Source organism: Salmo salar, chromosome ssa20 (assembly GCF_905237065.1).
Source record: "Salmo salar chromosome ssa20, Ssal_v3.1, whole genome shotgun sequence".
Taxonomy (NCBI): Eukaryota; Metazoa; Chordata; class Actinopteri; order Salmoniformes; family Salmonidae; genus Salmo; species Salmo salar.
In genome coordinates this window covers 73820715-73848434 of record NC_059461.1, presented here as the reverse complement: position 1 = coordinate 73848434, position 27720 = coordinate 73820715, and the positions used below count along the sequence as shown (strand labels likewise).

Below are 27720 nucleotides of genomic sequence, written 5' to 3'. Positions count from 1 at the left end.
TAGGTTAATGAGCCTTGTCAGCCCTGCGGCAACTCTGGTGGAGTGAAGATACACACACACTCCTTCACTTATATACTCACACACTCACTCATACTCTCACACACTCAGTCATACACTCACATCTCACTCACTCTTACACTCACTCACACACACACACACACACACACACACACTCACTCACTCACTCACTCACACACATAAACTCATGTACTTGCTGCGTTTTCAGCACATTCTAATTTTGACATAGATATTCTCTATTTCACACATTGGACGCACAAACAAATGCGTACAATGAAAAAATCCATTCAAGATATTTACAGCCTAAGCACACAGCAATGAGTTGACCATTTCCCCCTGATACTACTTTGGTCATTATTACTCCTGAGTTAAGAATAGTTCCACGTAAAACAAAACAAAAATTGTATAACAGTATGAATGTGCTTATTTTTCCGAGCTAGTAAACTCAGCACACAGCAGTGAAGTGAGGGGAGAACATCATGTCCTTTACAGCTGTTCTGTAGACCTGTGGTCTCTGAGTGCCCTGTTAGTCCCAGGCGCCGCCCGCTGCCTCCTATCCATGGATCTCATTGCTTTTATTTGGCACTGCTGAATAGCCTTTGCAATCCAATTATCCACCCAATCCCACATATCTCTCTTTATGTATACATAAACTGTATTTTAAAATGTTTTATTCATGCTCTAGCTAAACATTCAAACTTACTTTTCCATGTATTTTCACTTCACCTCAGCTGTGGGTGGAGTGGGTTTACAGTATGTGTGGGATTGGACCCGTAGGCTTGCCAGTTTGTAAAACCCCAAAAGACACAGTGCAATCCTTAAAAGGGTAAAGCTACAGTATTTGAATGTCAGAGACCCAGTGAAGAAGCCTGGCTTGGGCTGGGCCTGCCAGGGAGCCGGAGCATTGCTGCTTTAAGCCGCAGAGAGAGAAGGGGAGTAGCAGAGAAAAGAAAACTGTTTAATTTAACCAAACTGTATTCCTGAGAGGCACACAGCACATAGCAGCCTGAGCCAAAACAACCTGAGAGGCACACAGCACATAGCAGCCTGAGCCAAAACAACCTGAGAGGCACACAGCACATAGCAGCCTGAGCCAAAACAACCTGAGAGGCACACAGCACATAGCAGCCTGAGCCAAAACAACCTGAGAGGCACACAGCACATAGCAGCCTGAGCCAAAACAACCTGAGAGGCACACAGCACATAGCAGCCTGAGACAAAACAACCTGAGAGGCACACAGCACATAGCAGCCTGAGCCAAAACAACCTGAGAGGCACACAGCACATAGCAGCCTGAGCCAAAACAACCTGAGAGGCACACAGCACATAGCAGCCTGAGCCAAAACAACCTGAGAGGCACACAGCACATAGCAGCCTGAGCCAAAACAACCTGAGAGGCACACAGCACATAGCAGCCTGAGCCAAAACAACCTGAGAGGCACACAGCACATAGCAGCCTGAGCCAAAACAACCTGAGAGGCACACAGCACATAGCAGCCTGAGCCAAAACAACCTGAGAGGCACACAGCACATAGCAGCCTGAGCCAAAACAACCTGAGAGGCACACAGCACATAGCAGCCTGAGCCAAAACAACCTGAGAGGCACACAGCACATAGCAGCCTGAGCCAAAACAACCTGAGAGGCACACAGCACATAGCAGCCTGAGCCAAAACAACCTGAGAGGCACACAGCACATAGCAGCCTGAGCCAAAACAACCTGAGAGGCACACAGCACATAGCAGCCTGAGCCAAAACAACCTGAGAGGCACACAGCACATAGCAGCCTGAGCCAAAACAACCTGAGAGGCACACAGCACATAGCAGCCTGAGCCAAAACAACCTGAGAGGCACACAGCACATAGCAGCCTGAGCCAAAACAACCTGAGAGGCACACAGCACATAGCAGCCTGAGCCAAAACAACCTGAGAGGCACACAGCACATAGCAGCCTGAGCCAAAACAACCTGAGAGGCACACAGCACATAGCAGCCTGAGCCAAAACAACCTGAGAGGCACACAGCACATAGCAGCCTGAGCCAAAACAACCTGAGAGGCACACAGCACATAGCAGCCTGAGCCAAAACAACCTGAGAGGCACACAGCACATAGCAGCCTGAGCCAAAACAACCTGAGAGGCACACAGCACATAGCAGCCTGAGCCAAAACAACCTGAGAGGCACACAGCACATAGCAGCCTGAGCCAAAACAACCTGAGAGGCACACAGCACATAGCAGCCTGAGCCAAAACAACCTGAGAGGCACACAGCACATAGCAGCCTGAGCCAAAACAACCTGAGAGGCACACAGCACATAGCAGCCTGAGCCAAAACAACCTGAGAGGCACACAGCACATAGCAGCCTGAGCCAAAACAACCTGAGAGGCACACAGCACATAGCAGCCTGAGCCAAAACAACCTGAGAGGCACACAGCACATAGCAGCCTGAGCCAAAACAACCTGAGAGGCACACAGCACATAGCAGCCTGAGCCAAAACAACCTGAGAGGCACACAGCACATAGCAGCCTGAGCCAAAACAACCTGAGAGGCACACAGCACATAGCAGCCTGAGCCAAAACAACCTGAGAGGCACACAGCACATAGCAGCCTGAGCCAAAACAACCTGAGAGGCACACAGCACATAGCAGCCTGAGCCAAAACAACCTGAGAGGCACACAGCACATAGCAGCCTGAGACAAAACAACCTGAGAGAGCCAAAAGAGAAAAAAAATACTCCCCTCATTCCAGAGGAGGGTAAAGAATAGAGGATTTAACTGAAACAGACTGTGCTCCTGGAAATCGTACGGCGTGGTTTTGTGGGGACTGCGAGTGAGGACAAAAAGGCTTTCAAATGTCCGCAGAGAGATGGAGTGTATGGAGCTACATTTTGGGCATGGTGGGTGGGTGGGTGTGTGGGGTGGCTGACCATATGGGTTTCTGTTTACAGCCTTCTCATGGGGGTTACTGGACGGACAGCGGGTACTGCCATGGAGGTTCTCTTGGGGTGGTTGGTAAATGAAGAGGGTAACTGAGCCAGTGACATGTGCCCCCCTCTGAAACAAAACAAAAGGCAGAGGAGACAAATGAAGCATTTATTTGGGCGGGGAGTGACGCTGGTCCTTTTCAGGGGCCGGGGGACTAAGTGACTGCCCAACTGCATTAAACAGTACATAGAAGACTGGGCAGATGCCTGAAGGACTGAAGGATAATGGTTAACTGACAGCTTATGGGCCCATCTGCGCCTCTAGCATGTTGTTAAAGGAGGTGGGGGGTGCTCACTTGACTTGCTAAGGAGGAGCCCCAACCTCTACAGCTGCCCTGTAATTGAGAGTGTGTGAAGAGCGCTGTGTGTTTGTCTGCACTGTCAACGAGGGTGTGTGTGTGTGTGTGTGTGTGTGTGTGTGTGTGTGTGTGTGTGTGTGTGTGTGTGTGTGTGTGTGTGTGTGTGTGTGTGTGTGTGTGTGTGTGTGCGTGCTTGAGAAAGAGATGATGTGGTGAGAGAAAGAATAACTAATAAATCATAACCTCATCAAGCTTCAAGAAAAGAAAGACTGAATAAGACAAAGCAACCAAGCTCTCCTCAAACGATAAAAACCTCTAAAGGAAACCTCTAGACAGAAAACCTCTAGACAGAAAACCTCTAGACAGAAAACCTCTAGACAGAAAACCTCTAGACAGAAAACCTCTAGAGAGAAAACCTCTAAAGGAAACCTCTAGACAGAAAACCTCTAGACAGAAAACCTCTAGACAGAAAACCTCTAGAGAGAAAACCTCTAAAGGAAACCTCTAGACAGAAAACCTCTAGACAGAAAACCTCTAAAGGAAACCTCTAGACAGAAAACCTCTAAAGGAAACCTCTAGACAGAAAACCTCTAGACAGAAAACCTCTAGACAGAAAACCTCTAGACAGAAAACCTCTAAAGGAAACCTCTAGACAGAAAACCTCTAGACAGAAAACCTCTAGACAGAAAACCTCTAGAGAGAAAACCTCTAAAGGAAACCTCTAGACAGAAATCCTCTAGACAGAAAACCTCTAGACAGAAAACCTCTAGACAGAAAACCTCTAGACAGAAAACCTCTAGACAGAAAACCTCTAGACAGAAAACCTCTAAAGGAAACCTCTAGACAGAAAACCTCTACAGGAAACCTCTAAAGGAAACCTCTAGACAGAAAACCTCTAAAGGAAACCTCTAGACAGAAAACCTCTAGACAGAAATCCTCTAGACAGAAAACCTCTAGACAGAAAACCTCTAAAGGAAACCTCTAGACAGAAAACCTCTAGACAGAAAACCTCTAGACAGAAAACCTCTAGAGAGAAAACCTCTAAAGGAAACCTCTAGACAGAAATCCTCTAGACAGAAAACCTCTAGACAGAAAACCTCTAGACAGAAAACCTCTAGACAGAAAACCTCTAGACAGAAAACCTCTAGACAGAAAACCTCTAAAGGAAACCTCTAGACAGAAAACCTCTAAAGGAAACCTCTAAAGGAAACCTCTAGACAGAAATCCTCTAGACAGAAAACCTCTAGACAGAAAACCTCTAGACAGAAAACCTCTAGACAGAAAACCTCTAGACAAAAAACCTCTAAAGGAAACCTCTAAAGGAAACCTCTAAAGGAAACCTCTAAAGGAAACCTCTAGACAGAAAACCTCTAGACAGAAAAACCTCTAGACAGAAAACCTCTAAAGGAAACCTCTAGACAGAAATCCTCTAGACAGAAAACCTCTAGACAGAAAACCTCTAAAGGAAACCTCTAAAGGAAACCTCTAGACAGAAAACCTCTAGACAGAAAACCTCTAGACAGAAATCCTCTAGACAGAAAAACCTCTAGACAGAAAACCTCTAAAGGAAACCTCTAGACAGAAAACCTCTAGACAGAAAACCTCTAGACAGAAATCCTCTAGACAGAAAACCTCTAGACAGAAAACCTCTAAAGGAAACCTCTAGACAGAAAACCTCTAGACAGAAAACCTCTAGAGAGAAAACCTCTAGACAGAAAACCTCTAGAGAGAAAACCTCTAGACAGAAAACCTCTAGACAGAAAACTCTAGACAGAAAACCTCTAGACAGAAAACCTCTAGACAGAAATCCTCTAGACAGAAAACTCTAGACAGAAAACCTCTAGACAGCAATGAGAGTTATGAGAGTTTGTGCTGTGGCGGGACAACAAGAAGCTGTTACCTGTCATGTTGACCCAAGCATGATTGTAACCCTGTTTCCTGTAGGGATGATGGAGAATGACCTTACGTTGACATCTGACCCCACTTAGCCTGGTCTGACAGGAAAAGAGAGCTAGGCACTGACTTACCACTGGGGAGTTAACTCAATGTGATTCTCTTTAACAAAGTCCCTTAAATTTTAAAAGGTCAAAAACAGCTAAGCTCTTGTCATCTTTGACTGTTGGTAGCATTTTACACTACGGCATGTAATTAAATGTTAATAACATGGTAATAGTATAGTAAGAAGAATTTATAGTTCCTTACAATAAAGAAAACAACTTATATTGCCATTTCTAGGTTCTAATATTGAGAACAAGGTTAACTCCCTCCCTCCCAGCTTGCCCTGCCCTGTCCAGAGCCTTATATCCCTACCCCTGCCCTGTCCAGAGCCTTATATCCCTATCCCTGCCCTGTCCAGAGCCTTATATCCCTATCCCTGCCCTGTCCAGAGCCTTATATCCCTACCCCTGTCCTGTCCAGAGCCTTATATCCCTACCCCTGCCCTGTCCAGAGCCTTATATCCCTACCCCTGTCCTGTCCAGAGCCTTATATCCCTACCCCTGCCCTGTCCAGAGCCTTATATCCCTATCCCTGCCCTGTCCAGAGCCTTATATCCCTATCCCTGCCCTGTCCAGAGCCTTATATCCCTACCCCTGTCCTGTCCAGAGCCTCATATCCCTACCCCTGCCCTGTCCAGAGCCTTATATCCCTACCCCTGCCCTGTCCAGAGCCTTATATCCCTACCCCTGCCCTGTCCAGAGCCTTATATCCCTATCCCTGCCCTGTCCAGAGCCTTATATCCCTACCCCTGCCCTGTCCAGAGCCTTATATCCCTACCCCTGACCTGTCCAGAGCCTCATATCCCTACCCCTGCCCTGTCCAGAGCCTTATATCCCTATCCCTGCCCTGTCCAGAGCCTTATATCCCTACCCCTGCCCTGTCCAGAGCCTTATATCCCTACCCCTGCCCTGTCCAGAGCCTTATATCCCTACCCCTGCCCTGTCTAGAGCCTTATATCCCTACCCCTGCCCTGTCCAGAGCCTTATATCCCTATCCCTGCCCTGTCCAGAGCCTTATGCCCTTACCTCAGTCAAGTGATTAACAACTCCCTGTCTGCCTTTCCTTGTTCAACCACCTCATTCAGTTGCCTTTGCCCTGCGTTCCACAGCGTTGACATCCCCAATCTCTCCTCTGCACATGCACACACACTCACACACACTTGTAAAAACAACCTCTCACCCCCTTCCTTCTCTCTCTCTTTTTCTCTAGCCGTTGTGTTCGGTGGATACTTCCATTAGATAAAGAGAGGCCATATTCTATGGCAGCCATTCTCCTTGACCTTCGCAGGCCTTTTCACTCTTTCACTCACTTCAAACCGTCTTTTGGCGCACTCGGCTGAATGTGGCAAGTCCATCACGGGTGAAAGGGGTGTGCGAGAGGTTGAAGGGGCTAAAGGAGGAAGCCCCGAGCCCCGAGCCCCAAACCCCTTCTCCAATCGCCCCCACTTCAAAGTTGGCCTGCATTCATTAATTGCCCTTTGAATTGATATCAGAGGGTCACAATAGGGGTGTGAAAGGAGAAAGAGGCTTTAATGAAGCATAGAGCCCCCATTCATTTGCAGATAACTATGTTTTTATGCTTGGATTGTCATCATGCACTGCATTATAAAAAATGATGCGAGGCGGAGGAGCAGAAGGACAGAGAGAGCCCGAGGCGAGGGTTAGTGAGAGTGATTTGGTGCTCCCCCTTGCCCCCTGTGCCCTCGTGCCCAGGGACACACTGAGTGACACATTCCTCAGACTGACAGGGAATATCAGTCTTTGGATGGTCATGTTATTTAGGGCAGTCGCCATTTTGCTCTATATAGCCTCAGTCTAACTTTGTATAGTCTGAGTCTAACTCTATATCACCTCAGTCTAGCTCTATATAACCTCAGTCTAACTCTATATCACCTCAGTCTAACTCTATATCACCTCAGTCTAACTCTATATCACCTCAGTCTAACTCTATATCACCTCAGTCTAACTATATCACCTCAGTCTAACTCTATATCACCTCAGTCTAACTCTATATCACCTCAGTCTAACTCTATATCACCTCAGTCTAACTCTATATCACCTCAGTCTAACTCTATATCACCTCAGTCTAACTCTATATCACCTCAGTCTAGCTCTATATAACCTCAGTCAAGCTCTCTATAACCTCAGTTTAGCTCTATATAACCTCAGTCTAGCTCTATATAACCTCAGTTTAGCTCTATATAACCTCAGTCTAGCTCTATATAACCTCAGTTTAGCTCTATATAACCTCATTCTAGCTCTATATAACCTCAGTTTAGCTCTATATAACCTCATTCTAGCTCTATATAGACCCAGTCTAACTCTGTTTCTCTGAAGCTCTAAGCTTTATAACAACAAACAATCAACAAGCACTCAACACTCAAATCATTTTCATGTTCCAGACACACTCACATATTGTACATTTCCATATAGTTTCTTCACACTACTTTGATCGTTGCTAGAGAGCGTAGCAACAACCGTTAACGTGCCAGAAATTACTATTATTTACAGCGTCTCGTATAGAACACAAGATGTAAGAACCGAAGATGTCAAGGTTGTCATGTTTTCTATAACTGTCTTTAATGAGCCACCTTCATGAATGTATGAATCAGGGGCGCAACTTTTACTGGGGACGGGGGTACATGCCGCCGCCCCCCCACACATTCTGAAATTGCATTTTGTGACCCCAGTTTTATCATTGGAATGTGATACAAAATAAGGCAACGGTGTGCTTTAGGACCATGTGGACGCCTCTGAGCGGTCGGGTAGACTGTTTGGAGTGTTTATCTGACTGGATAAAAAAATATATATATATATATATATATATATATATACAGAACCAGTCAAAAGTTTGGACACACCTACTCATTCAAGGGTTTTTCTTTATTTTTACTATTTTCTACATTGTAGAATAATAGTGAAGACATCACAACTATGAAATAACACATATGGAATCATGTAGTAACCAAAAAAGTGTTAAACAAATCAAAATATATTTTAGATTCTTCAAAGTAGCCACCCTTTGCCTTGACAACAGCTTTGCACACTCTAGGCATTCTCACAACCAGCTTCATATGGAATGCTTTTCCAACAGTCTTGAAGGAGTTCCCACATATGCTGAGCACTTGCTGAGCACTTGTTGTCCAACTCATCCCAAACCATCTCAATTGGGTTGAGGTCGGTGATTGTCACTCTCCTTCTAGGTCAAATAGCCCTTACACAGCCTGGAGGTGTGTTTTAGGTCATTGTCCTCTTGAAAAACAAATGATAGTCCCACTAAACACAAACCAGATGGGATGGCATATCGCTGCGGTAACCATGCTGGTTAAGTGTACCTTGAATTCTAAATAAATCACAGACAGTGTCACCAGCAAACCACCCCCACACCATCACACCTCCTCCTCCATGCTTCACAGTGGGAACCATACATGCGGAGATCATCCATTCACTTATTTTGAGTCTCACAAAGACATGGCAGTTGGAACCAAAAATCTCAAATTTGGACTCATCAGACCAAAGGATGGATTTCCACCGGTCTAATGTCCATTGCGCATGTTTCTTGGCCCACGCAAGTCTATTCTTCTTATTGGTGTCCTTTAGAAGTGGTTTCGCTGCAGCAATTCAACCATGAAGGTCTGATTCACACAGTCTCCTCTGAACAGTTGATGTTGAGATGTGTCTGTTACTTGAACTATGTGAAGCATTTACTTGGGCTGCAATCTGAGGTGCAGTTAACTCTATACTGAACTTATCCTCTGCAGCAGAGGTAACTCTGGGTCTTCCTTTCCTGTGGCGGTCCTCATGAGAGCCAGTTTCATCATAGCGCTTGATTGTTTTTGCGACTGCACTTGAAGTTCTTGAAATTTTCCGGATTGAATGACCTTCATGTCTTAAAGTAATGATGGACTTTAAGAACAGCTTATATGAGCTGTTCTTGCCATAATATGGACTTGGTGTTTTACCAAATAGGGCTATTTTCTGTATACCACCTCTACCTTGTCACAACACAACTGATTGGCTCAAACACATTAAGAAGGAAAGAAATTCCACAAATTAACTTTTAACAAGGCACACCTGTTAATTGAAATATATTTGTTTAACACTTCTTTGGTTACTACATGATTCCATATATGTTATTTCATAGTGTTGATGTCTTCACTATTATTCTACAATGTAGAAAATAGTAAAAAAATAAAAAAATTAAAACCCCTGGAGTGAGTAGGTGTGTCCAAACTTTTGACTGGTACTGTATATTATGTCCCCCCGACTTCTAAAACAAAAGTTTACCCTTGGTATGAATCATCTGCTGCTGGATATTTTAATTGTGAGATTGTGTTTACAAGGTGAAAATCACAGAGAAGAACTAAAGTGTGAAGTCTATTTAAGAGTATACATGGAATGTGCCATGAGTGGAATCCATCAACTCATCTTACTGAGTTTCCCTATAGTCTAATTGTTCTGTTCCCTAACTGCACATACAACTCAAACTTTCACTCAAAAATATCAATGCATGACTTGTGTGAAAGATTCAGTGACATTGAACCTTTATTTAACTAGGAAAGTCAGTTAAGAACAAATTCTTATTTATAATGACGACCTACCCCGGCCAAATCCAGACGAAGCTGGGCCAATTGTGCGCCGCCCTATGGGACTCCCAATCACGGCTGGATGTGATACAGCCTGGATTCGAACCAGGGACTGTAGTGATGCCTCTTGCACTGAGATGCAGTGCCTTAGACCGCTGCACCACTCGGGAGCAAATGCGTGCATCAGCCATTATTTGGAATGTGCCTTCGGAGTGTAACTGAATCCATGAAGATAACTGATTTTCAGTAGGCAGCACCTTTAACACCTTAAAACATAAGAACTGGAACATTATGATGTATATGAGAATGTTATATGGGACCTTGCCCATGGATCTATGCTACAGTATAGTGTGTATTGTGTTTCCAACTTCAATGCCTCTTAGCAAAGCCTCATCTCACCACCCTCCCTCTTCCAGTGCCACTGTAAGACAATGATGAACATCACAAATACAACATCAGAAGCCATGCAGGACATAAATCTACAAACACTCACACACTAAATACACAAACCTAGCCCCTAATACTCTCTCAAACACTCACACACTAAATACACAAACCTAGCCCCTAATACTCTCTCAAACAGTCACACACTAAATACACAAACCTAGCCCCTAATACTCTCTCAAACACTCACACACTAAATACACAAACCTAGCCCCTAATACTCTCTCAAACACTCACACACTAAATACACAAACCTAGCCCCTAATACTCTCTCAAACAGTCACACACTAAATACACAAACCTAGCCCCTAATACTCTCTCAAACACTCACACACTAAATACACAAACCTAGCCCCTAATACTCTCTCAAACACTCACACACTAAATACACAAACCTAGCCCCTAATACTCTCTCAAACTATTTTCTTTACCCCCCTCTCCCTTCTCTCTTCCCCATTCACTCTCTTTCCAGCACCCCCCCCCCCTCCCCCCTCTCCCTCTCCTCCTCTCTCCCTCTCCTCCTCTCTCCCTCCCTCCCTCTCTCCTCCTGGCACTAATCCAGTGTGTGCCCACATATTAAATTGTATAGATGCTCCAGCCTGAGTAGTGGGTAGTTCGTCAACTTTATTTACACAAACAAAAGTCCTGCTCAGTTTCTGTTACAAAAGCAGCTAAATCTTTGGCCCTTTCATGTATTGTCAGCTCTTGATTCCCTTTTGTCCTGCAGCTATTGGCCTGGCTCTGGGCACAATGAGGCTGGGAGAATGGCAGCAGATTGGCGGAATGCGCCTCAATAAACCTAATTATGACACGATGACTGCGCTCACCATGGCAGGTTTTCAAAGATCCCAGACTTATTCAATTAGCCCTTTCCAGGAGTCCCTTTCACAAAATAAAGTTATCCCTCTTTGACTGTTTGTCTTTCAGATGGGGAATTTTGTGTGTGTCCGAGTATAAATGGAAATGTGCTGGGCCAACAAGGCTCCTCTGTATGTATCATCAGTGTTATTCAGGCTAATTTTAATTAGCCAAGTAAGGTTAAGAAGATACACTGGAAATATGAGAGAGGAGGAGAGAGGGGAGGGCCGCTTGTACATTATCAATCATTAGCTCCATTTCTAGGGTTAATTAACTCAATGTTAGCCTTTTAGATTCTGGAAGGCACAGAAACTACTATACTGAACCCCCTGCTAATGGTTATGCAGGAACTGTGCCAAAATAGCAAATATGCACAGGAGGCATTTAGTGAGACTGGAGCACTGACTGGACATTTGGAAAGGTATTTTCTAAAGAGTGGCAGAATGTGTTCAACTATTGTAATTCTAAGTGGAAAGTATTTTCTCTGACACATGAATTGAGAAAGATAGCCTGCCCTACGGTCTACTTAACCAACTGCACCAGCCTTCATTCCAAACACATTTGGCACGTGAGGATATACTTGCGCATCATTTTAGGCACTGTGGTGCAAGAGGCTGCAATTGAGCGAGCTTGAAATTTCCGAAATACATTTCAGTTGTCTTTTTCCCCCGACAAATAAATCCAAACAAGCCGCCTTTGATGTGGACGCTTAAGAGAAACGACAATGAATTCTGAACGACCCTCGCACAACAATGGTCTCAACAAACATCGACTTCATCAATGTTTGACCCGTTTAGCTGAACAATGTAATTTTCAGATTGTAATTGCGGCTGTAAAAACAGCATTACAAATGAGACCAGACAGAAAAAAACGCCAGAAAATAGTGGACGCCACAGGTCTCGAAAAAACTACAAATCGTAAAAACAAAAGTCGAGATTTGACGTTACTGGCGTCACTCTACCCATACAAGGCAATCTCTAGAGCACCACAATAGCTTAGTCCTCAGGACCAAACACCAACCAATTTGAAGTGTGCGCTCATTTCAACTCTCCTTACCTACGCATAATAGCATAAACCATGCATTAGTTTGAGTCATCTGATATTAGTGCAAAAATTAACTGTGCCCGTTTCAAGTCAAAGCATTGTCGTGGCAAAGGTCATTTACATTTTTAGTTAGCCCTTAGGGTAAAATGTACACTTGACCGATACGAATGGAAATAGGATAGCAAACTGATTGGGGTAAAGTGAGCCCGAATGAGCACGTGGACACAGGACAACCTTTATAAGGAAACGGATACTATTTTAGGCTTATTAATATTAATTTATACCCTTCATTTTGGAATTAATAACACAATGTGACATGTATTGGCAACCAAATAAAGACAAATATCAGATGGGTCAATAATTTAACGGAGAATTTAATTTTAGGGACCTTTCTACAACAAACTGACTTCCTTTTGTTAGCGGTTGCACTCCTGAAGATGAATCATAGATTTAAACGAATGTGCGCCGCGGGCATGGAGAGAAAGAGAAGGAAACCGAGGGAGAGAGGCGGGTTCGCTCTCTGGATGAAAGTAAAATGAAATAAAAGGCTCAATTTAATCCGCTTGAAGAGATTTTGAGAGCGCAAGGGGGTGAGAGCATGATGGGTGAGTATTGCAGCATTGCGCATGACGAGTGGCGAGTTCCATTGTGACCACCGCTCGAGGCCAAGCGCGCCTCTCGGGGGAGAACATTGGTCCCCATTCACCAAAGGAGTCCTTAATACACTCCCTCGATCATTAAATGTGACATAGCACAATATCAAATCATTTAGAAGACATTATTAATGTTTAAAAGGGAAAGAATAGGGCATCAAAGACTTAATAATAGACCATGCAGAGGGACATGTTACTAGCCAATTGTACATGAATATCATCAGGCCTATATTGGTAAGAAAATATATTGTGCAACAATTTGTACTTATAAAATTAAAAATTATATTTATATATTAGGCCTATGAATTAAAATATTAATAACCATAAAGTAGCCTATGCATGTATTTAGGAAAATATTTGTCATTTTATAAGATATAATATTTTGTCAAAGCCTGAGGCTGCTACACAGAAACTATAATTTCTTATCTTGTGGCATTGGAATTTGTAACATGCCTAAATAATTATTAAGTGACATTAACTAAAAATGCTAATATAAAAGTGTTGAAAGCAGGAACCCGAAGCATCAACAAAAAAACTATAACTTTTAAACATTGTGTAAAATATGTGAGTGTGCACAAAATGTATAATCTGAGTGCACATAATACACAAAACGTTTGTATTTTCGTAAACCATTATGTCCGCAATGCTCTGTATGTCCAAAATTAAAAGTAACACATTATCAAAAAGTTTAATTCACCTCGCCATTAAATAAGCATATTAAGATGATTTGAAAGTGTTTTTTATATCAGTTAGGTCTATACACTATAGCTGTGTGTGTGTGTGTGTGTGTGTGTGTGTGTGTGTGTGTGTGTGTGTGTGTGTGTGTGTGTGTGTGTGTGTGTGTGTGTGTGTGTGTGGGTGAGAGAGAGAGAGAGAGAAAGAGGGCTTGAGAGGTTCTGAATGGCAGTCGGCTTCTTTAGACGACCTAAAAAGACTCCAAAAGAAACATTTTGTAGGTGAAAACGGCCATTTCTCCATGGTGAACAGTCTCTAGACCTAGCCCGAGCAGCGGCTATTGGCGGACCTGAATAATTCATCCTTCATTGCGGTCTCATAATGTATTTTCTCTGCCTTTTGTTGCAAAGCTCCTTCTCCTTTTCTGACTGAATTATAAACAGGTTGCCTTCTTTTATGGCGACCAAGCTGCTGCGAAGCCAGGCTTTGTCCACGCGTAACCGAAGCGTAAATCTCAATGGACTCTCGCGCCTTTGTCTCCCAAGTTCATCCTCAAATGTCCAATTGTGTGCTCGAGGCCTGGCTTTGTGAGGGATGGAACTGTTATACAAATGTTTGATCAACTCATTTGGGACGTTTTGTCTCCTCCAACTCCTTGTCTTTTTCTATAATTTGTTTTACTGTGCCTGCATTTTACAGTAGAGCGGAAAGAGCAGCTGCGTTGAGATGGAATAGGCCTGCGAATTCGTTCATAATAAATTGTAGGAAACCATAAAATGGGATGTTATGAGATTTCTTTGTTTAAAATACATCTTGGCAATTAGGGGTTGAAAAAGTTTTGGGTTCTTTTTTATATACTTTTGATAAGGGGTATTTCCTCAAACATTACAACGGGGCTATGTGCATCTCGATTAAAATGCACGTATAGGCCTAATAACAATGTTATTAGTATGATAAAGACATTATAAAAAGTAGGCCTATGCCTACAATAAGCCTACAAGGTAAAGGCTAGCCTATATATAAGCAAAGTGTCCTACCATAAACAATGAAATACAAATACGTAGCAGAAGTAGAATACGCACAGACTGATTCGAGTCCTGAACGTTATAATGTTTGTTTGCAACAAATATCGTGTGGGTTGCCCACTTCGTGCAAGCACCCGTAGTTACACATTCGTTCACTTTATTTTGTTTAATTATCTCTCTCTCTCTCTCTCACACACACACACACACACACACACACACACACACACACACACACACACACACACACACACACACACACACACACACACACACACACACACACACAAAGGGGCAATCCTCCCTTTACCACAAAAGTTATCACCTGCTGTTTGAATTATCGTAACGCCTCATGGGACAAGCATTAGCAGGAGAGATATGGTCGATAAGAATTCAAAACAAAACAGTGTACTTTATGACTGTTGACAAAGGAAAACACTCTCCTTGTGCTTTCACTTAATCGGAAACAACAACTGTTTTAGAGTTAAGGACAGACTAGGCCTATCTATCTCACAAAGTCTCAAAATGAATGGCAACCCAGGAGTGGTGACTCCCATTGTGAAAATGTAGGCCTAGCCTATAACACCGAGTCAGAAAACCAAGAAGCTTACACAAAACAAGATGAAAACCTTTTTCTGTCCATCTTTGTTTCGTTTTGAATAAACGAGAGGTTTCCTCACCGTTTTAAAGAACATGAAAGTGCACAGAAGTATTTAGTTCTGTGTATGAAGGGCCTTCCGCCTTACGCAACAAGTAACTGCCTCACGCAAGTTGAATATAGAAGAGAGAAAATTAATTATTTATTTATGATTGCACTCACATCGGTCTCCTAAGATGCCCTCGATGCTGTGTTTGGCCCGCCGTTCGTGTTCTTCTAATTCCTTTTTCTCGATTTCATCTTCATCATCATCGTCATCTCCCTTCCCTCCGAATTTACTCCTCATGATGCGACTGATAGAGCTCACTGTGTTAGAAGAAATTACAGAGCACTGATTAATAAATAATAAACTGGAAAAGTTAAACAATCTGCACTCACTTGCTTTTATTTGTTCGTTTAATCTACCGTGATAAAGCATAAAATAAATCTAACTTGATATCAACAGATGCACCATTAAAAAAATCGATTGACTTTGCAATATTTTTTATGATTTTATCTTAACTTGAAATTGATTTGCCAATTACATTATAACAGTTATTATTTCCCCCAGCCATAATTGTCAGCAGTTGGTAACGTTTTTGTTTTCAGAGAGTAAACGGTTTATTATTGTGGTAAAATGGGGTTATTGAGAAAGAAAATACATTAGTTCCATTATCATAAATAAGACGGTGATGATGATGACCATGATGATGATGAACAATCTATGGCTGCAGGTGAAGATTGCAGATGTTTCCTTTTACCTGATGGAACGGTGTTCCGGTCACATATCCCATCCATCAGTAATTTATCCCGAATCTCCCAGCTAAACATACCCGGGTTGTCTCGCTTGTACTCCTCTATTCTCTTCTCAACATCAGGTGTCGTCCCCTGCTAAGGAAACGACAAATCATATCATCGTTAATTCATTAAGGCATAATAAACAGCTCATATCTACTTACACTGTCTACTTACACTCAGCAACACAATACAGGCCTCTTACATGCTTTCCCAACCTGTAGCTTGTTCAATTTTAACCCAACATGTCATACCTCGAGAAAACAGTTTTAAGAGAATAATAAAATGCATGACAATACAAAACCCAACACTTTCACCAGCGATAGAACTGCTCGTGCTCCCTCACCTTGGGTTTGCTTCCCCCGATGGCCCCGGGTCGGATGGAGCCGGTCTCCTGGTACCGGCAGAGGATTTTGGAAACGCAACCGTGAGAGACGCGAAGCTGACGGGAGATTACGCATGGCCTGATGCCATGGTGGGCCATTTCGACGATCTTATGGCGGATATGGTTGGGCAAAGGTCTGCCATTTATGAAAACTCCCCCGAGCTGGTTCATTCTGCCTTGGCCTAACGGGGTTGAGACTGAGTAAAAGAAAACACAAAATGGTCACCAGAAGGCTTCATGATTATAAACTATAAGCCTACAACACAACAACTAACATTGTTTCCATCATAGGCTACTAATAACATCACAAGGCTACTACAAATAATGTTAAATACATTTTTTTTTTACATAATAGCCTATAATAAAAAATAAAAGTCGTTTCAAATGAAAGGTTTGGTAACAATGAAAGTCCTTAAAAGTTGCTTGAAGTAATGATACTGTATCTTATTATTTAATATAGCGAGGTGTATAGCCTACTTATATGACCCTGTAAATCTTCTGTAAATAAACAAATGATTTGATTTCAGAGATGATTAAATTAATACTTTAATTAATAGTCCACTGCATAAGAGATTATTAAATTAATACTTTAATTAATAGTCCACTGCAAACAAATATACAAATATAAAAAGGTGTCAATAATGACAACAAAAAAACAGATGATAAAGATGACGTTAATCGTTCAATCCACTTTGCATCTGATAACCGAAATGAAAATAACTTTGAAAAATGAAACATGAAAAGAACATTACATTTTAATTGTGTTACTTCTCAATTTTGCGAGTCAATCCCAAAGTTTTATAAAAAATGTTTTTACAATTGGATATGACCAAGTTTATGTTTAGGGGGGAGGGGGTTATGGGGTAGGCTACATAATATCCTATATTAATAATCACTCCTTAATTATTACGCATCGAAGCCCAAATATTTCCACAAGCAGTGCTCAAAAAGTTGTTTCGACTTTTGATTTTACCTTCCAGTGGGAAGCCACTGTGTGGGTAGTTCTGAGCCAGCATGGGGCGCATCATCCTTGGTATTGCCCCTGCCAACGCAGTCATACCTCCACAACCCTACGCCTTCAACTAACCTCCCGCCAGAGAGGAGAACAGGAAGCTACCGACGACGGAGCTTGACCACTGGGAGAAATTCTGAGTAAAAATGCCCTGTATTCCAATTCGTGGAAAGTTAGCCTTGATAGGGTAGCCACTGGACTAGACAGGAACCAGAGTCCAGGGAGAGAAAAAAACACTCCCGCCTCCCGAAGAAAAGAGCCCAAGTTACCAAACCAGGAAAAACTTGAGGTAGACTTCTGAAGAGTGCGCCTATGCGTTCTTTCACCAGTCGAGAGGCACTTGGATACGTGTGGAATCTGCGATGTCATCAATAATCATGCAAGTGATGTTATTGTCGCTGTTGTTGTTGACACACGTTCAGAGTGAGGGAAGATGGTCAAAACCCAGAGGAACAGTTATTAGTTGTGCTGCACTTCTTTCCCATCAGTGATCCAGGCTCTGTGATTGGTTTGGAGGAGGGAGACCGGCTCTTGGGCGTGCGTAATGATTGGCTGACGGTGCAGGAAACTTTCTTCCTCGGAGTTGTTGTCAGAGGCGTTGCTTGGGACAGGACTGAGGAAGCGTCTTTAATCATCTCCTTGACAGATGTGACATCATCTTAGGTCATAAGTTCGATTACATATGCAGATGCGTGTTGTTTTTAATGTTGCCGTTTTGATTAGTCACTCAACATACAACAGTGTTTAATTTGAAGATATTTTTTCGTAGAGCCCATGCATCCATTTGTTCTCACTCTATGGCCTGAAGATAACACAAATGCTGCAAAAGTTACTGCGGTGCAGAGGAATTTATTGTCGCTTTTAGATTGCGCACTACCAATAGGAGAGCCGTCTGACTGGGACTCGCGCCCCAGCAGGGTACGACGCCAGGAGAGCGGTAAAGAACGTCTGCTCTGCTGACAGACGTAACTATTGTGTTGTTGGAAATGTATTTATAGTTGCCTTGCAAGTTGAAAAGACACGTAGTATCCCTATAGGCAATCTCACAAGGAAGGGGCATTGCAGTCCCTCTCTTTCTCTCTCTCTCTTTCTTCCTCAATTCAATTCAGAGGGCTTTATTGGCATAGAAAACATATGTTTACATTGCCAAAGCAAGTGAAATATAACAAACAAAAGTTAAATAAACAGTAAAAAATGTACAGTAAACATTACAATCACAAGAGCTTCAAGGGAATAGAGACATTTAAAATGTCATATTATGTCTATGTACAGCGTTATAATGATGTACAAATAGTTAAAGTACAAAAGGGAAAATAAATAAACATAAATATGGGGTGTATTTACAATGGTGTATACAGAGAGTTCTTCACTGGTTTGCCCTTTTCTTGTGGTAACAGGTCACAACTCTTGCTGCTGTGATGGCCCACTGTGGTATTTCACCCAATAGATATGGGAGTTTATTAAAATTGGATTTGTTTTCAAATTCTTTGTGGGTCTGTGCAATCTGAGGGAAATAGGTGTCTCTAATATGGTCATACATTTGGCAGGAGGTTAGGAAGTGCAGCTCAGTTTTCACCTCATTTTGTGGGCAGTGTGCACATAGCCTGTCTTCTTTTGAATGTTTAGCTGCAGTGCAGGGCATCAGTAGAAGAAGTGAAAGCAGCCATGCTCTTTAGAGCTTCCTTATCAATCAAAGGAGCAGAGGTTCATTCCCCACCTTTGAATTCAGACAAAACCCCACTTCCCTCCACTGTCCATCTAAAGGAGCAAATGTTTACTTGGTTAGCTGCATGTTTGCTTTTAGATTTAATTTATTTAGTCCCAATAGTATATAGAGTAATGATCCAATCAATTTTGAATGGTAAAGGTATTTGGATGATTTTGTAGTAAACTGTCATTTTTTAGTCATACATTAATCCCATGGCCTTGTTTTATTTTTGGCTGATATTTTCAAATTCAATAAGTAACATACACATACCATTTTAAACCCAACATACACTACATGACCATAAGTATGAGGACACCTGCTCGTCGAACATCTCATTCCAAAATCATGGGCATTAATATGGAGTTGGTCCCCCTTTGCTGCTATAACAGCTTACACTCTTTTGGGAAGTCTTTCCACTAGATGTTGGAACATTGCTCCATTTAGCCACAAGAGCATTTATTGTCGCTTGATGTTAGGCGATTAGGCCTAGCTCACAGTCGGCGTTCCAATTCATCCCAAAGGTGTTTGATGGGGTTGAGGTCAGGGCTCTGTGCAGGCCAGTCAAGTTCTTCCACACCGATCTCATGCTGAAACAGGAAAGGGCCTTCCCCAAACTGATGCCACAAAGTTGGAAACACAGAATTGTCTAGATTGTCATTGTATGCTGTAGCGTTAAGATTTCCCTTCACTGGAACTAAGCAGCCTAGCCCAAAACCATGAAAAACAGCCCCAGACCATTATTCCTCCACCAACAAACTTTACAGTTGACACTATGCATTCAGGCAGGTAGCGTTGTCCTGGCATCCACCAAACCCAGATTCATCCGTCGGATGCCAGATGGTGAAGAGTGAATCATCACTCTGGAGCAGTAGAACGCATTTCAACAGCTCCAGAGTCCAATGGTGGCGAGCTTTACACCACTCCAGCCGACGCTTGGCATTGCGCATGGTGAATTTAGGGATGTGTGGAAACCTCGTCCATGGTAACCTATTTCATGATGCTTCCAACAAAAAGTTTTTGTGCTGACTTTGCTTCCAGAGGCAGTTTTGAACTCGGTAATGAGTGTTGCAGCCAAGAACAGGCAATTTTTATGCATTAAGCGCTTCAGCACCCGCCGGTCCCATTCTGTGAGCTTGTGTGGTTTACCACTTTTGGGCTTAGCCGTTGTTGCTCCTAGACGTTTCCACTTCACAATAATAGCACTTACAGTTGCCCGGGGAGGTTCTAGCAGGGTAGAAATTTGACAAACTGACTTGTCGGAAAGGTGGCATCCTATGACAATGCCACGTTGAAAGTCACTGAGCTCTTCAGCAAGACCATTCTACTGCCAATGTTTGACTATGGAGATTGCTACATTTTATACACCTGTCAGCTATGGGTGTGGCTGAAATAGCTGAATCCACTCATTTGAAGGGGTGTCCACATACTTTTGTATATATACCGAACAAAAATAGAAATGCAACATGGAACAATTTAAAAGATTTTACTGAGTTACAGTTCATATCAGGAAATCAGTCAATTGAAATAAAGTCATTTGGTCCTAATCTATGGATTTTACATGACTTGGCAGGGGCGCAGCCATGAGTGGGCCTGGGGAGCCAGTCCCAGCCAATCAGAAGGAGTTTTTCCCCACAAAAGGGCTCTATTACAGACAGAAATACTCATCAGCAGCCCCCCCCCCCATACAATCCTACAGGTGAAGAAGCTGGACCCGGAGGTCTTGGGCTGGTGTGGTTACACGTGGTCTGCGGTTGTGAGGCCGGTTGGATGTACTGCCAAATTCTCTAAAACAACGTTGGAGGCAGCTTATGGTAGAGAAATGAACAGGGAATTCTCTGGCAACAGCTCTGGTGGACATTCCTGCAATCAGCATGCCAACTGCACACTCCCTCAAAACTTCTGTGGCATTGTGTTGTGACAAAACTGCACATTTTAAAGTGGCCTTTATTGTCCCAGCACAAGGTGCACCTGTGTAATGACCATGCTGTTTAATCAGCTTCTTGATATGCCACACCTGTCAGGTGGATGGATTATCTTGGCAACGGAGGAATGCTCACTAACAGGGATGTAAACTAATTTGTGCATAAAGTTTGAGAGAAATAAGCTTTTTGTGCATATGGAACATTTCTGGGATTTTTATATTTCAGCTCATGAAACACTTTACATGTTGTGTTTATATTTTTGTTCAATGTATATACTGTAAATACTCTCTTCATCGATTTGGTTAATAATGTAGGCCTATAATCTATTGTTTTGTAAGCGTTTCATTTTCTTTGTGTGTCGTCCCAAATACCACGCATTTTCACCCCATTTTACATATTATTCTCTCCATAAAATGGTGCTTGCGCGTGGGGCGCATATGTCATGCAGAAGCACAGAGGTCGTTACCCATCCAGGTGCGGAGGTGCACTATAACCGTATTAGCTCGCCATCGTGGCAACAGCTGAACCTTTGACGCGGGACCTGAGGGCATATTGCACATGTACAGGCTAAATTGACTTTTATTAGTGCCTCCGTGGAACCTACATTACATAATACCAATAACACAGACAGGCCTATGATTGCTGCTTGCGCCAGTAGCCTTGCTAATAGCAACTACATAATAGGTTTGACCAAATTGATGTTGAAGACATGCTACTCCCTCTCCATGCTACTCCCTCTTTTGAGGATTGTTTCGTTTTTTCTAATGACAAAATGTTATTCTGAAATATATGCCATTGTAATGGTATTTGAACGAATTCACACTCCACATGACGCACCCGAAGACAACAACAACTAGTTGGAAGGATCAGACGCACCTGATGTTCCAAGTCTTTTGTCTTTACCTCCACCTCTCCAACCCCGTGAGGTCACCTAGGAGAATAGAGAGCACTGCGGAGAGATCGAACGTAAGCACTATCAGACTTCTCTTATTTACGCAGAAAATATGTATCCCACTGGCTTTAGATTTACTCAATTAACATTAGCCTATTTTCTACCTTTGAAAAGACAACTTAAATGTTGTCTTTCTGTTAGAACGCGCGTGGACAATAGTTGCGCGGTAGAGAAAATGCGTAGGGAAAACGAGGGTCCTTTCACATGCTTAGGAGCAGATTATTCTCATTTATTGAACCATTAGGAGGAAACCAATTCAAAAAATTAATATTAGTTTGGTCAATTCCCTTGATATTTAAATAGCATATTTGAACACAGGAAATTGTGAAATACTGTTGGAAAAAATATTTATAGTCATTGTTGTTCTACTTTTATATTTCCCTAAAAAGCCTATCTATTTAATCTACCATTTTTACAGAACAATTCGATGGGATGAAAATGTATATTGCCACATGCCTATGTGACGTTTCTGGTAAGAACATACTTGTAAAGAATATAATTATCACATTGATGATGATGTCGTTTATGGACGGCTTTGACGGGCTGCATAAAGGTGATTTGTGGCAAGTTATTTTATTATGACATTTTTCCTAAATCTAAATATTTTAGTTTAAGAACATCAAACGTCATATTACCAAAACCCCAGACACTCACCTTTTAGTGAAATGACAATATTTTTTACTTTACACCTAATAGTGTCATCCCTCTTGGATATTCAGGAAAAACATTCATCTTAAATTTACTAACGTGGCGATTTCAGGGGTCATTGTACTTATTGAAACTGGATATTGTACCCTAAAAAAACGAATGGAACGAAGGAAAACAGAGAGCGATGATGCATACCTCCGCCTTCTTGAAAGCAACACACAATCTCCGTGTCTAATCCATTACCGGGACGAAATTCAAAGTCAGAAATTTCGCTTGATGAGAAGTAAATTATTTGTAAATTAGTTACAGAGTTAGATTCAAATCTATAAACACTTATTTGTCCAATATTTTTTTTAATGAATGCTATAGATCAATAATCGAATTAAGATAATGCATGTAGACTAACTAGAAGACTAACCTCCGAGATGGTTATAAAACAAAGTTCTATAAAAATATGCCTAACGATGTCTCTAAATGTTTTAGTGTTTATCATGATATAAATGTTTAAATTAAATATAAAGTAACACCATATTATGAGTTATCACATAATTGGTTTGCAATGATGCTAAGTGTTGGAATTTGGGGATGTCGTTGTAATTATGTTCAACCAAATGCTATATTGATAGCTATTTATGGTTCTGTGTTCAACCATTGAACGCACAAGGATCATGTTAGAAGGATTAAATGAGTGAAAACAGGTTTGCCCTGCCAAGTGGAGATATGGGAAAGCAAATGATGTTTAATCAAACAGAAAAATGTGAGCCATGAATGAATAGTTGGTTGGTAAGAGAGGGGGGGCTTTAGCAATGACACAACTTTTGAGATGTTATCATCACATCCTGTAACACAGGACTGTCAAACTTCTGGATCAGGGCCTCATATACTATCAGATTTTCACCCTTGCATAAAGGCCTAGACAATTCAATTGCCCTGAGAAAATGATGGGAAAAATAAGAATGATGGAAGGAAAACAAGGGAAGGGGAGAATGAATGGATAAAGCTCAGCTAACTCCCTCTCTTCCCCTGATCCTCCAGGTCTCTCTCTCGTTAACCAGGAGGTGGTGGTAGAGGTGCCCTCCAGGTGAACCTATCCCTTCCTCCCTTCCCCCAGCCAGAGCTCACCATGGCTCCTCGGCCCACGAGGCCTGCCCTAAGGTGAGTCTCCCAGCAGTGCACCCAAACCCGCCCTCTCTCTCTCTCTTCTTGGGGGGACATGGGGTCATAGAATGGTGCATGGATGTTGCATGGCCGGGGCTGGGCTCAGCCTCAGAACCAAAGCAACCCAATACCTGACTTGCTAATGTGGAAAGGCCTCTCTCATCTGTCTACCTGCCATCCAACCCAAGCCACAGTTTACTCTGCATTAGGGAAGTATACTGGAAGCAGAGTAGAAGGTTACTCAAACCAAGGTTGTTTCAAGCCATATGGGTTGCCTGTTGGTGGAAGATATGACATAATGTGTAATGACCGTGAACCTGCAGCTATATTCTTCTCACCCTGGGCAGAGAGGGGGTTGACCCTGATAACCCTAATCATGACCTTTTTCCAACTGCAAAGGAAGTTTCTGTTTCAACAGGAACACAGATATGGCAAGTCGGCTGATGTAAAAAGGGCTCTATAAATACATTTGATTGATTGAAGTCCTTATGCATTGTTCACATACAGATGGCCTTAGAGTATACACCTGGGCCCAGAGAGGGGTGAAGAGAGGATTCTTTTTGTGTTCATTTACTCTGCAGACAATTAAACTCAAGAAAACAGTAGTGTCAAAAACAGTAGTGTCAAAATGACCGTATGCATTTTGTTACAGCAAATGCTCTACACTCTTAAAAAAAAGGTGCCATCTATAACCTTCAAGATTTATTTGGCTGTCCCCATAGGAGAATCCTTTGAAGAACCCTTTTGGGTTCCATGTAGAATAATTTCCAAAGAGGGTTCTACATGAAACCAATGACTGGAACCCAATATGGTTCTAAATGGAAGCAAAAAGGGTTCTCCTATGAGTCCATCTGAAAAAGCCTTTTGGAACCCTTTTTTCTAGTCTAGTAGTCTGTTGTATCTATCACTAGAGGGTGTCGTAGTCCAGACAGACGGGTTGCCTCCGACAATGTAACCAATGTTCCAGCGTGCTGTTGCCCTAGGTCTGGGATTTCCAAGACTAGGCGTCTGTGGGACAGTGAGTTACTGCTGTCTTCTGCCAAGGACTATTCTATGGCTTGTTGCATCCATGATAATTCAAACGTCAACAATTAACTGGCAGTTCTTAAGGGATAGTTGGGGATTTTGGCAATGAGGCCTTTTATCTACTTCCCCAGAGAGATGAACATGTGGATACCATTTTTAAAAATCCTAAAGTATCCCTTTAAGTATTGTCTACTGACATGCCCATCATCAATATATCTCATTTCGAAGTTTTAAGAGAAATAATCATTGCACATAAACATTGTAATGTTTTCTTTATTACTGAACTGTGTTAAACAGCACATACGTAACATTTATCTGTGCAAATACATTTTAGTACCTTAACAACAATGAACAAACTCAAAAACATCACCTTTTTATTCATCATTAATGAATACAATAGACAAAATACAGTATATATATATATATATATCTATATTATTACTTGTGTCAAATAAGAGGGTGAAAGTGCTTCTTCTAATGGTTATACTGACAGGGGAGCGACAGCGTAGTGACAGGTTGATTGAAGCAGGCATGGCCATCTTTAGAGGCCAGGTCCATAATCATATTTGATTGTGAGGCAATGTTAAAGTAAATGTTTTAGGGCAGTAAGTGCTTATATATAACTCTGTATATCCCAGCCTACTCAAATGTGCATATTTTTATGTGAATCCTAAAAGACGTTTCTGTAAGAAGAGGACCCAAGAGGCAGGAGACAACAGAGTCTGTTCCACACAGAGCACATACAGTATAAAGTAAATACAAAATGAAATAGCTTCAGGGCTGTATAAATCTAAGCCTTGTGGTTTTAAATAGTACTGTTGGGATTATTTATCCTTCTATGGTAGTTAAGTGATTGATTTATATCATTGATTGGACAGAGTCCACTCATCATGATGTGCTGGTCTGAATCAGTCAGTCCCTGGTTATAGCGGAACCAGTGCAGCACGGTAGACTTCCAAGGCCCTGATTTCAATACCCCTGGCTTACTGACTAATATTGACAAATCCAATCCATCTCATTTTAGTCTCTCAGTTCCATAGGCATTGCAAAAACTGTGCCATCCTCATGGCAACTCTCTCAATATGCCCCCTGATGATCACCGACCATACAGGCAACAGACTAGAGGAATCCGTTTGCTTTGGAAGCCTGTCAAGCACATGGCAATTAAAGATGCAGTCCAGAGCTTTTCTATATTTTCAGCCAGTAGTTTTTAAGGTGGTGCTCACTAGCCAAAATGGTTCCCCGTTTTTTGTGTAGCCTACTACATCATCCAACTGTGTACCACCTTATCCATTTTGTGTGATATGTTATGAATTTTGCAATTTGAATGATATCATACACATTTTGCAATTCATGTGATATGTTTCAAATCCAATTTGTGCAATATGTTACGAATTTCAACGCCTCATTAGAAAACTGAGGAAATGCCTCCTCCCTTCTTCAAGAAGCTCATCAATGATCTGAAGTGATTGATAACAAGACTGAAAGCAATATGGTGGGAAGGAACCTTTCACCTTCCCTGTCTGTCAAACCGGTGGTGATGATCAGTTGACAGGCAGATGATAATGATCCGATGACACAGGCAGCAGAAAGGCCAGAGAAATGTACACAAGTGTACAGTAGGCCTACAACCAGTGCACTTTTGAAATAGGAATTGAGCAGGTACCTGTTCTCTAGACCTACTCTTGGTAACCTAAACACCATGTCAATTTAAATACCAGTAATGACACCTCTCCCTATCTTCACATCACCGTCAAATCTCTGTATAGCAGATACTGTACTATTGACATATCTTACGTTAGTGACTTCTCAATTACATACACTATGTATACAAAAGTATGTGGACAAATTAGTGGATTCGGCTATTTCAACCACACCCGTTGCTGACAGGTGTATAAAATCAAGCACACAGCCATGCAATCTCCATAGACAAACATTGGCAGCAGAATGGCCTTACTGAAGAGCTCAGTGACTTTTAACGTGGCACCGTCATAGGATGCCACCCTTCCAACAAGTCAGTTAGTCAAATTTCTACCCTGCTAGAGCTGCCCCGGTCAACTGTAAGTGCTGTTATTGTGACGTAGAAACATCTAGAAACAACAACAGCTCATCCGTGAAGTGGTAGGACACACAAGCTCACAGAATGGGACCGGAGAGTGCTGAAGCGCCTAGCATGTAAAAATCGTCTGTCCTTGGTTGCAACACTCACAACCGAGTTCCAAACTGCCTCTGGAAGCAAAGTCAGCACAATAACTGTTCGTCGGGAGCTTCATGAAATGGGTTTCCATGGCCGAGCAGCCGCACACAAGCCTAAGATCACCATGAGCAATGCCAAGCGTTGGCTGGAGTGGTGTAAAACCTGCCACCATTGAACTCTGGAGCAGTGGAAACGCGTTCCCTGGAGTGATGAATCACGCTTCAAAATCTGGCAATCTGACAGACGAATCTGGGTTTGGCGGATGCCAGGAGAATGCTACCTGCCCCAATGCATAGTGCCAACTGTAAAGTTTGGTGGAGGAGGAATAATGGTTTGGGCTAGGCCCCTTAGTTCCAGTGAAGGGAAATCTTAACGCTACAGCATACAATGACATTCTTCACGATTCTGTGTTTCCAATGTTGTGGCAACAGTTTGTGGAAGGCCAGTTTCAGCATGACAATGCCCCTGTGCACAAAGTGAGGTCCATAGAGAAATGGTTTGTTGAGATTGGTGTGGAAAAACTTGACTGGCCTGCACAGAGCCCCGACCTCAACCCCATCGAACACCTTTGGGATGAATTGGAACGCCGACTGAGAGCTAGGCCTAATCGCCCAACATCAGTTCCAACCTCAGTAATGCTCTTGTGGCTGAATGGAAGCAAGTCCCTGCAGCAATGATCCAACATCTAGTGGAAAGCCTTCCCA

At 42.4% G+C, this 27720-nt stretch overlaps 1 protein-coding gene across 4 annotated transcripts in view; it reads right to left on the bottom strand.

Annotated features, from left to right (window-relative positions):
• LOC106581315 (paired box protein Pax-3) overlaps window positions 1-17871 on the bottom strand; it is a 35608-nt gene extending 17737 nt beyond the window's left edge. Inside the window, exons 1-4 of one of the 4 annotated variants that reach the window (XM_014163289.2) lie at window positions 17367-17871; window positions 16355-16590; window positions 16047-16101; window positions 15397-15540 (exon numbers count right to left, since the gene is read on the bottom strand). In XM_014163289.2, coding sequence (XP_014018764.1) covers window positions 15397-15540; window positions 16047-16101; window positions 16355-16590; window positions 17367-17451 — 520 coding nt within the window. In that variant the 5' untranslated portion in view covers window positions 17452-17871. Of the gene's footprint in view, window positions 1-15396; window positions 15541-15974; window positions 16105-16354; window positions 16591-17366 lie in introns of all 4 variants that reach the window. The other 3 variants (XM_014163288.2, XM_014163287.2, XM_014163286.2) reach the window with 3 other exon arrangements.
• Window positions 17872-27720: the final 9849 nt, after the last annotated feature.